At 36.4% G+C, this 12,189-nt stretch overlaps 1 protein-coding gene across 1 annotated transcript in view; it reads left to right on the top strand.

Annotated features, from left to right (window-relative positions):
• The window catches only part of TBC1D22A (TBC1 domain family member 22A), a 191,380-nt gene extending 183,753 nt beyond the window's left edge, over positions 1–7,627 (top strand). Inside the window, exon 13 of the mRNA XM_009289079.1 lies at positions 4,326–7,627. Coding sequence (XP_009287354.1) covers positions 4,326–4,454 — 129 coding nt within the window. The 3' untranslated portion in view covers positions 4,455–7,627. The remainder of the gene's footprint in view (positions 1–4,325) is intronic.
• Positions 7,628–12,189: the final 4,562 nt, after the last annotated feature.

The following is a 12,189-nucleotide window of genomic DNA, read 5'->3' as shown; positions in this document are numbered from 1 at the left end:
TGGTTGGGGGGGTTTTTTTGCTTTTTGGGGGTTTGGGGTTTTTTTATTTTATTTTATTTTTATTTAACAAAGTTATTCCATAGATGAGGAATTAACTGCTGGTTGTACATACCTCAAGTACCTGTGACTCTTTCCCAGCCAGGAGGAAACCTGTCACTGCCTGCGTGGCAAGGAGGAAGGGCGGTTAGAAATGCCTTTCCACAGTGTGGCATGAGAGGGCAAATGCCACGTATAGACCAAACTGAAGCTGTGCTGGCAGGCTAGGCCATGCGGCTAGGCCCTAGTTCAAGAGATGAGTATGGCTATTCAGCGCAGTAGGAGTCCAATGAAACTCTATTTGCCAGATGCAAAGGGTGTAATTTTGAGTACATTTGTTGTAGATGCAGCCAAAATATAAACAAACAATGGACTAGGATTTTGGAAGCCCCAGCTCTGCTGCTGATCTGCTGGCTGCTCTGATTCCTCATCCAGGTGGCGTCACAATATATTTAAATTAGAAAATAAAATTCTTGCAGGATTATTTTACAAATACTGCTTTTCGGACTCAATTTTCTGAAATGTACCAGGCAGTTTATCAACAATGATTTTTTAATGATAAATATTAATTGAAGTTTATGATTCATCCTGCTTCAGTGTCTCATATTTTAATTCTCAATGTGGATAGGAAAATTAATTTAAGCAGGTAGCATGGATGCCTTATTTACGCGTGGATTCTAGTGGTTCCTGCTTTATCTGTTGGAGAAAAAATAAGAATAATGATTAAAAATAACTGAATACTCTTGAGTCAGTATTCTTGTGGTCATCTTTGCTCTTTTGTAAGTGTAAATGCTAAATTGAGCAGTTTTAGATAAACTTCTCAGGTGGTCTTGTAAAAATTAATTAGTATAAGTTTGTACATTTCTTCAAATCCAAAGACTGTTTTTTTCAGTTAAAGAAAATAAAATTTTCTTTAGTAGGGTTTTTGCCAAGTTGTACTTTATTTTTAACAAGATAGAAATAAATCTTACATCTGAGCCAATTTTGAAGCTCTTTAATAGATCACAGGAAGATAAGCCTTATCTTTAGAAAATCACTCAAGTAGGGTATCTTTGACCAGTTACTTCACTTGGATTTATAACACATATTCACTAGTCAGTATCAGTCTTAGACTTTGATGAGCAGTTAAGGAATGAGTCTTTTTCCTTCATAACAGTGGCAAAATGCCCACTCAAACAGAAATGGACTTTTCCAAACAAACATCTAAAACTGTAAATTTATTTTTGAAAATGTGGTTTGTTCTGTAAGATAATGTACCTTCAGTGCTTTGGAAAGGTAAATTTAACAACATTAATATGAATGACTTATTTTACTTCCTTTTTTAATCATTGAGCAGTCAGATGTTTGTAAAAGTGACTGCTATGTAGAAGGTTTTAAGAAAATAAACTATATTTTTGTAATCATTTTCTGATATGCATGTCCAGTATGATCACCTTACCATCAAAACTGAATGTATAAGGAGAATTCATTCCTCTACAAGAATTATCTGTGTTTCCCAAACGTGTAGCAACATTTTCTAGTTTGAAAAACATGTACAATTGCCACAGAAACAATCAGTGTAGTGGACCAAATGTGTGACCAATGTAGACTCCTGCTTTCTAATCTCATGCTGACACAGTTTAGCTTTCGTTCACTAGCTGTTGAATGGCTTAATAGTACCTTCTGTACAGGCAGGTGTTGGTTGCAACAGGTGATGTTCTACAAAGTACAAGTGCTGAGGTCTGCTAGAAGACTGACTGTTCTCCAGCGGCTGGAGGATTGGTTTAGGCCAAATTTATTTGAACAGTAGCCCAAAGGAAAAACAAAACACTGCACAAGCAATATGAATCATTTGTACCAGTTTGCCCCATAAGTCTGACCCAGCAAAGTCTCGGCACTGCAAACAGTAAAAGAGCTAATTTCACAAAACTCACTGAATTAACTGCTGTGTCTTAGAGCTGGTTGAAAGTTACTTTTATAAAAGGAAAAAAAAACTTTCATGGAGGTAGGCATTTATCATCCCTCCACACAGCCTTCCTACTCTGCACTGCTAATTTATTAATTAGTTATCAGCATAACTGTCAAGTAAGTAGATAGAAATATAAAAGAAAGTGGGATTTTGGCAGTTGTATAACACTTTATTAAAAAGGTACTCTCGTGTAATAGAGTCATTCTCATGCTAAATCTGTTTTTCGCAATTAAATATATAGTACTGCTCAACTTCTATCCTTTCTTGTTTCATATTACAAGAACCAGTGTAGCAAGACTATGAAATAGGTGAAGCCAAAATAATTCTCTCACACACACACACACACAAAAATCATTTCATGTTCATTTCTGCTCCTCACTGTTTCCTGAAATCACAGAATCCTTGCTAAGGGCTCCTACAGCCATCTTCCATGAAAGCAGGTGCAGAGGAGGGAGAAGGGGGGACAACCAAAATATGACACTTACGAAGAAGAGGAATACATGTTATTGCAGGATTCTGATTTATAGCAGGATAATGGTTGTGGTTTTAATGGCATTCCTGCTTGCTTATTCCTGCTCTTTAGAATAAATCTTAACAAACATATTCATGCAGAAATATACATGTGCACATGCTTACAAATACATGCACATATACAAATGTGCACAAATTGTCTGCATTTTTTCTGCAAAAATAGAGCACCTAGCAGATAGAAGCAGGCTTAACAACTGCACTTATTCCTAAGGTTGCCTTATAACTCCCATCATAAAATTCCACATTCAGTTTGTTGTGACGTAACTCATCCAAAAACTTCCCTTTTTCTGCTTTGCCACAGCTGAAATTTTAAGGAATGTTTTTGTCAAAGCAATTAAAAGCATGAGACGGGATCTCCATGTGATCTTTTGTTTGGAAAGTTTGAAACATGAATTTAATAGTTGGCCTAGGGAGGCTTTTGCATCAGGTTTGACGATTTGTGGGCTTTTAGGTCACCATTTATTTAAAAAAACAAGCTAACTTGCCAAGTTTGGTCAAATTGTGAGCCTTATAAAGTTGTCATTTGCATGAACTCAGGAGAGAATTTGTAGTAGTTGATCTTCCAAAGAGTCCTCCTCTCACAGCTGGCAAATTTCAGTGTACAGGTGAGGATTTGAAGCTTTATGCTGCTGCGGGTCAGGGTGGATTTTGGTGCCGTCATCAGAGCTGAACATACAGGTGCTGTCCCAGTGAGCTCCTTATAACCTCTATTCCTGGGCTTAGGCTGCTTGTTGAAAGAAATGGAATTGTTGTTTGCTGTACCGTATACAAGGCATACCTAGAAAGCAGCAGCACCAGAAGTCGTCAGATACTCTTCATGTTTGCATGTGAAAAGGCTAGGGAAGAGAATTTTAGCCCTTCTGCAATATAATCAGCAACTTTGCTTTATCTGTAGCTGTCTGCCTCTTACCCACCTGATAAAGAGGTTATAAAAACATTTAAGGTATTAAAAATTAAATGAGTATTTTATAGGTCCTTAAAGAGGAAGTGTAGGTATTCCTCTTGTTCATACCTAGCATAGGGATATTGGAATGATCTGGGCAACAGATGTTATAAACTGAAAGTAGGTTGAAGATCTTAAATGTGGAAGATACATGTGGAATTTTTAAAAAACTATATGCAAACCAATGTGTGAAAACTTCTAGAGCTTGGTTGGAGTTGGCAAGTGTGTAAAAGGTATCCAGGTGCTAAAATAATATAGGAAATATGGCAAATCTAAAAGAAGACTGGGTCCCGTGTTAAACCATTTTGGACTTACAGAGCTCAGAATTAAATTTCTAGAAGTTTCTAGTGACTCTAATACCCATGAGCATTGTATCTCAATTACCAGCTATAAAGTGGATATGCTAACGCTGTTTACCTCTTAGAAGTCTAATGGAATGGTTCTGATACATTGTGTGCGAGTTCTTGTTTGTCTGAGGACAACAGGAGGTCTCCATCCATGACCGGGGGCACAAGTAGTGGTATAATCATACAAGGGCAAGTGCAGGTACATAGAATTTACCCACCTCTCATTTGGGCAGCAATGCATTCTTTCACTCATAGTATATACAGAGTGAGTGAGTTATTTTATTTTTCTGAACACTAGAAAATAACCATAGTTCAGCTGGTTTCTGAACTGAAGGCTTGAATAGCAAGTATTTCTATAAAAGTTACAGGAAAATCACTAAACCTAATGGGATCTCAGGTTTGTTTGGGATACGGAGGTGCTACGTGAGTGATTGCTTATAATCATTGTGTAAATAATACATTGCTATTACATTGGTATTTGAAAAAATATATTTTTTTCTTTTTTTTTCTCTCCATCTAGGAATTGCTGATATTTTTACAAAATTTGCCCACAGTACACTGGGGAAATGAAGAAATTAGTGTACTCCTAGCAGAGGCCTACAGATTGAAGTTTGCATTTGCGGATGCCCCCAATCATTACAAGAAATGAATATGAAGAGCCAGAAATCATTAAGACCAACGTGTTCTGCAGTATTATGGCATCTGTTGTTCTGGTTGTGCTTTCAGCTCATTGCTCTTTCATTTGAATTAACATGACCATTAAAATTCTGTTAGAATTTGCAGAATGAGAACAGAATACCAAAGAAATGGACAAAGCAGGATATCGAGCATTGAATGAACTTGGAAGTGAACTTTTTTGCTTAGCGTGAAAAATGAGTTCGGAAGTCTATCACATAGTTTTCTTCTTTTTTCCCTTTCTCTAATTAGGAGCATTGCAGTCTGTCTGATTTATGTTGAGCAATTTTTGTATGTACCTAAGACTTAAAACTACTTATGGAATGATTTTGTCATTTCTTCAGTGTCTTTACTTCATGACTTTATCAGCCAGTTTTGGTCAGTAAAAGTTATTTTCTTTCAGTGGAAAAAAAGTACTTTTCATAGTCGTAAAGACCGTATGAGACAGCAAGGCCTGTGTTTTGAGGTCTGGTTATAACTCAGAAGACACTGACATTCGCACACCATCTGTTGTTTTTCCATGGAATTAGGTTAGAATACTTCAATAATATAAGAATATAGAAGGTTGCAACGGAAATTGGTGGCTTTTTCTAAACATTACTCAGTCTTGCAGGGTTCTGTAGAAGCTTTTTAGCCATACAAAGGAGTTACTTAAAGCCGAAGACTCATCTATAACACTAAAATAAATCCCTCTCTATATATTTTGGAGTGTTTTTAAAATACTGAATGAAATAGAAGACATGGTCTTGTCAAAATAATTAAAGTCTTTCTTTCAAGGCCTTTCAATTTTTCAGCATGAAAGTTCACTTTTAAGAAACATATTAAGAAGCTTGGTTTACAAAGCAAGATATATTTTTATCTCAGTTGTTGCCTTATTCTCCATTTCCAGCATGTTAGAAAAGGAAAATTAATGTCTCTTTCCAAAGCTTACTTGTTAAATAATTTAATACCTTTTTTCTGTTTATTCAGAGGAAGCGAGAAGATAGTTCCCAATAACGCTAACTACATACCCAGATCACTCTTGCATCATTAGCAGAATAAAAATCCTCTATGACTTTATAGAATGAAATTAATGTTTCTTCATCTAATCAAGGGATACTGAATAATTTCTTAAAACTTACATAATTTAAGCGCGCTATTTATTTTCAAGAAATCTTTTCAGATAAGAATTATGGTGTTGCTCTATCGGATGTAAATAACTCATATTAATTTGTGCCTACCCTACACAACACAGGTTATTAAGGGTGAAAGTTGCAATAAGCAATATACTGGAAGCTCAGAATTGTTATTCCTCAGTTCAGTTCTCAAGTTGCACAACATTGCACGAAAAATGTAGTGCACTTTTAAGTTTGGGAAATAAAAAATCTTCAAGAGGTTTTGTCTTATGACTTGTTATTGGAAGATTATTTTCAAGTTCTTAAAAATATGTAGATACATATTTTGAGGAAAGCTTTCTAGATGTGTTAGTTACATTACTTGTTTTAGGGGCCTTAGTTCTTGACACTGACTTTATAATAATTAGGTGTTTCAGGGTAAATAGAATAAAATACATTTTTACCAACGTGATTATGAGATCCATATTTTAAAATTATATAAACTCTTTGGTAGAAGGGAAAAAAATGAATTAATTCAGAAGCAGGAGTGTTTGGTGACTAGGATGCTTTTCTGTTCCACTGGTGTCAGCTGGGGGTTTCAGTTGCGATGGATACAAGTTCAGGCCTCCTAGATTGCTGCATTTGTGCCTAGAGTGTGTAGTGGATCTGTGTTTCTTAAATGTCCATATGCTGTTTTCTGTAACTTCAGTTCATGGTCTAACGTATCGAAATTTATCTTTATGTTTACAAAGAATGTCATATTGTGCCTAATAGAATATCTACCAATAAGAGAATAAAAGAAACCTGAAATTTATGACCATTTGCTTTAAACTTAGTATCTACAATCATTTGTTAATAGAAATGCATATTGTTGTAACGAGAGAAGACACACAGCATTAAATGTACAATGTTGTAAGGGTTTTCTAAAAATAACTTTTTTCTATTAAGATGTTATTTAGGTAGTTACATGTAACATGGAAAGTTGACCCAAAGTTGTCTGCTGTGTCAGATGCTCCTGCATAACATTTATGGGACTGGATATATAAAATTCCCTTCATCGGGTCCACGTAAGTTGTCTGCCATGTCTTCCAAATTCAACAGGTACCTCTTACTTCCCTTGGAAGAAAGTATTACCATTGGAGGTCACATTTACAATTGTGTCTGTGTCAGAAGTTGAATATTGTACTTGAGCACATTGCTTTTTAAGGATAGTGGGAAGTTTCCTAATATAATAACAATGCTTATTTACGTAGATAGAGACTTTTCTGGAAAATATGATCTAGTGATGATCTAGGTGATCACATCAATATGATCCTATACAGATAGGAATAGTTTTCGGTAAATAGAAGGCCGACATTTATATAAAATTTCAAATTTTCAATACTTTAAGATTTACATAAAATATTTCATTTTATTACAAAAAAAAACCCCAACACCTTACATTTAATGATTCTACATCTCAGGTAAAATGTCGTTCCAAACAAAATATTATGTAGAAAAGGAAATAACGTTATCATTACTACATCCCATGTACTTTTTTTTTTTTTCAAAATTCAAGATTCTGGATAATACAAAATTCCCTTGTAATATGTATTTTCTTATGAAGGAGGCATCTTGACACATTGCTAGTAAAACCAGGCAGTAATTTCCTAGAACTCATGTGAAATATTGAAATTGTAGTGTCTAAAATGCGTGTTAAAGAACTTCTGTAATAAAAATTTAAACAAGAATGTACAATATAAAAAGATTTATGACTACAGTATTTGAAAAATGTAAATAATAAACAAAGTTAACTGTAAATACAGAACATAGAGTAGGATAGAAATATAAGTTGAAATCTTATGTAACTGTAATACGTTATATTTAGTTTCATTATTTTTTGGCTCAGTTCTTTATGGAAAGGCCCATGAATTTGTTTTTAACTTCAGAACTACAGAATAGAAGTATCTGAAGTTCCATTGTATGCTTCTGGCAAATATTAACACTGAGGCACTGGTTAAAACTGTAAAACTGATGAAAGATGAGGAAATAAATCCATATTTATGAAGTGCTATATAGAGTGGAAAGTTTTTTTTATTGTTTTCATCAAGCACGTTGCATACTACATCAAAGCATGTTTTTGGTGTGTTTACGTTCTACGGTCTCAAAACCCTGTATCACAAAGGCAACTGCGGTAGCAAAACCTCTGTTCTCAGTTACGTTTCTGCAACTCTCTACCCTAGTATCCTGTAGATTTTGCAAGTTGATAAGACAACTTCCAAAGGTATGTCTCTGCATATACCATATACATACAAGGTACCGAGCATTTTCTGCAAGAAGGAGATGAAGATAAATTTGACACCATGGCAGAATTAAACCAGGGGGCAGGTGGAGCAAATTAGGGCAAAACAAACAAAGGAGGTACAGAATTCTGTACGTCCCTGGAGGTGAGGAAGGAGAGGAAGCTTCAGCTCTGTGGAAGGAAACAGCAAAAGGTAGTGAAAGGGTCAATAAGATCTGGAAACTTAAGGATGATTTAAGTAGATTAACAAGCAAGGAGAGATGTCCTGTACATATGGGAAGCTCAAGTCCCTTATGTGAAGGAAGCTAGTGGGAGACTTTCAATAATCCAGATAAGTCTGGTGACAAAAATATACTAGCCTGGTTATACGGAAGGCAAAGTTAATGACTTCTCTGTTTAAAGCTACACACAGCATTCAGGGAAAGAGACATAGGGATGCAACGGGCAATCTTTCTGTTATGTGCTTGAGTGACGATGAATTGTAATCATGCTGGTTTCTCACCTTGAATGAAATCTGTGTTTCTTCATCTGCTGTAATCTTCTGAAGATCCTGCAGAAAATCAGCAAGGGGAGATTTTTCAAATTACTTTTTCAAAAGCAGAAGAGATCAAGAAGGTGGAGTGAAGGTCCCGAGGTCTCACAAGGAATGTGCTGAGAGACATAGCTGAAAGCTATTTGTTGATTTTCTTGTACAAAAGCAGTTCTGGATATCTATCTTATGTCCTGGGCAGATATCCCACAGATACAAATGTGAAGTGCAACAGAAAGGACTTTCCAGAAATCTGATCAGCACTTCAGGTCACTTCCTCCTTGAAAAGAGAATGAGGAGGAAGGTAAGTGCTTTCTTTGGAGATGGGAAAAGGAGGCGAGGTCCCAGTCCAGCAATCACTCAGGCAGAATGCTGTGCCGTGGGAAAGAACTCCAGCTCTACTGCTTCTAATCACTGTATGATGGAGAGTGAAGTTCCTGAGCAATTTAATTCCAGATCATTTGCATTTTTATAAGTTAAAGCTAAAATCTTGCATCCATCTAATTCCTTGAGCTTAGTGTAGCTGAGGCAGCACTGGAGTAAATAATTAAATTGCTATGGCACCATATCAAAGAACCTTTTAACACTTCAAAGTCTTCTATACGTACCCCACATTTGAGTCAAGATGTGCCAGAAATGAGAGTTTGAGAGAGATGTGATACTATAGAAAGCCTCTCAGAAACAGGTGCTCTGAAACTTAGGCTTTTTTTGGCCAAAAGAATTTCCTACAAGCTTCCAAATGAGAATTAATGTGCACAGTCAGTAAAGCATAGTTGTTTGAACTGGACTTCCACATTTATGCTTGTGATCAAGCTTCCTCAACATAGAAAATTAAAGTCTGAATTTGCCACCAGTACGTGCGGAGATCCTTGGAAACTTATGCTCCAGGCACAAGCTTAAAAGTCTGAACTACAGTACAGGTATTCATTTTGTTCCTAATACGGAATTATCTAGAAATGTAAGTAAGAAAGGGACAAAATTTCTAGCAGAAGTCTACCGCAATATCCGTTGGTTATATCAGATTAATCAAGATTTAGTGTATATATTTGCTTTGATTTTCCTGTTATGTATCTTTCACAACTGAGATTTCATTTCTGTGAGGTCTGGATTTTGGGACCCAATCCACTTTCTTCCCAAAATTTCTTATCTAACAGTCACTTACCTGTGCCTGCTCAGAGATCCTCCTCATGGGAAGAAGACCATTCTGAATTTCAGAGCAATAGAAGAAAAAAGAAACCAAACAGGGAAAATAGAAGAGTTTTATTCCCATTAATTTCTGATTTCCAGAAAGGATGAGGAAATGCACCTCTTGGGGTATTTGGACAACTTCATCCTCAAACTCAGGATGCAGACTCTGACACAGAGCTTTTTGAAATTCAGGTTATTTATTTTCATGTATTTTCATCTTCCTCCAGAAAGAACTGAGATTTCCAGTGAACAGTTCCTGCTACTAGCCCATCTGATCAATTCTGTTCACTCTTTCAGCAGCAGCAGAAATACAAAATACGTAGCTGTCATGACAGCTCCCAGGAAGTAACAAGATGCCCAGGCTTATCAATAGTTAGATGGCTATCTCACTCATAAAATGTCATTTTAACAACTAAGGCAACTCAACAAACTTGGCAATTTTTCATCACTTTTGGTCTAAAAATAAGTCAGTAACTCCAGCTCAAAGCAGTGCTTGTAGAAGCGCTTTTAGATCATAGCTAACAATAGGCTATATATCTGGAGAAAAGAAATTAGTCCTATACCTACCTGATCAGGTAAAAATTTATCCTAAGACATCAATGAGTATTTGCTGCAACCTTATAGAATATGTTATCTCATGCAAATAAATAAATCAGCTTTTGCATGCAGGAATGAATAAAGTTGGCATATCAGTAAGGAAAAGGTTTTGTTGTTATATTTTTTCCCAGATATTTTACCATTATTTCATCAGTGGAAAATCTTATGTAAGTTTGAAAAAGGAATACATTTCTCTCCGTCGCTGTCATCAAAATACTGGGTGGCAGACATCTTCACGTTCAGGTGAAGCAGCCATCACATTCTCAATACAGAGGCTACTCAAGAAACTTCCTGTGAATGTTTCGATGATAAGGGCCAGCCTGTTGTGAATGTGCAGTCACCCTCTGTGATGTAAAAGTTGTGATAATTCACATCATGCTGGCTAATACTATTTCTGTTATCCACAAAAGAATAATAAGAAAAAAGTCTATCTTTCCCCATCCAAGGTCACCTTTTTGTTTGTGGAAACTTGTACTCGTTATGGAAATGCTCTGAAAATAATATCAAATATGCTGTCAGATCAATTCAAGTTAAAAGCAATTGTAGCCAGCAAAGGATACCCAAATCCAACAAGCACTCCCCAAGAAAAGTAGTAAGCACAAAATAATTGGCCTGACATGGGGGATGTCTGCGGACAACATAAGAGTTAGTGTTGGTTAAGTAGTCACTTTGTTATCTTTATGCAAGTTATTATCTCCCCAGTTTTACAGCATGTCAGAAATGTAGACTTCTACATCTGAGCTTGGCACACATTCCTTTTGTAGTTGACAGAGAGAAACAGGTCCTTCCAGGTGCCATCGCCCTTGCCTCTGAGTAAACCTCTGCCAAGTGAGTGGCACCCAAAAAGTTTCTCTGTCTCTCCACTGGCACTAAAGGAGTCTGGGGGACAAGCCCGTAGCTAGATGTCAGCATTGTCGTTTTCGTATTTTGAAGTGGCTGCTAGCAATTTTAATTTGAAACAGCATTTCTGTACATACATTAGAAAGAATCATAAAATCTCTCAGACGCGTTTTTAAAATGCACACTTGAAGTTCCAATTTTATGTTCACGTGGCCCAAATAAGCTATAATCTGAAGGACACATTGACTTGTTTGTTGCAGCTACTGTACTGTAACATCAACCTTACTTAGCTATGCTTTAGCTCCAGCTAGATAGCGGTTCAGCCCATTAGCTTGCTGTTTATATTTGCTATCTTTCCTGCTGTGAATAAACTATAGCCCTGTAGCACAGACAGAGATAAAACTTAGTATCCTTGCATGCAAATTGAAGTGAGTGGAAAAAGAAATGTTGACAAATTACTTCATTTTAAAATGGGAACTTTGCACCAGGATCTTCTTCCTACCACTTGTTATGTAAATAAATATTATAGGCTGCTAAGCAAAATGTACAGGACACAATTTCCCATTCTGTCTAACCAAAAGTAATAGTAATGGTAGGGTTTACTCTTCCTATTTAAGTAGCGTCCAAACTATATAATCTGTTTTCCAGACAGTGAAGAAAATAAAGACCCTACCTCACAGAATGGACCGTGCATTTGTCGGTGTCCTGGGTGAAACTGCTGAACACTACAGGGAAGTGCTGGCTGGGACGATGATATCTGACAGGGAGTGAGGACTTGATAAGTGTCCAGAGGAGGTCCTGCTCAGCTGACCAGATTCCCAAACCAGAAATTAATGTGAAACTGTGTTCACTTCATATACCTGCATATTTCTCTGGAAGACAGAAACAGTATGTAGGCAACAAAATGGCCTGATTGTGTCATGACTGAATGTGTTCTTTAAAAAAAAAAACACACCACCCCCCCAATTAGTAACCCACCAGTAACATATTATCAATCCACGGGATAAAAAGAATAACTTCATTGTTGTGAAACTAAACTGTTTGTTGAAGAATACCGATATCAAGCGACAGTATTAGCAATTGAAAAATTGGAGGCTATGGCTTAAGTTTAGCATGAGTCCAACAGCTATCTGAAAAGTACTTGCGTATGATAGGAGGTGACATACGGTGTTTGTATATC

The sequence above is a fragment of the Aptenodytes forsteri genome, unplaced genomic scaffold (assembly GCF_000699145.1).
Source record: "Aptenodytes forsteri isolate BGI_AS27 unplaced genomic scaffold, ASM69914v1 Scaffold137, whole genome shotgun sequence".
Classification (NCBI taxonomy): Eukaryota; Metazoa; Chordata; class Aves; order Sphenisciformes; family Spheniscidae; genus Aptenodytes; species Aptenodytes forsteri.
This window is presented reverse-complemented; position numbering and strand designations above follow the sequence as displayed.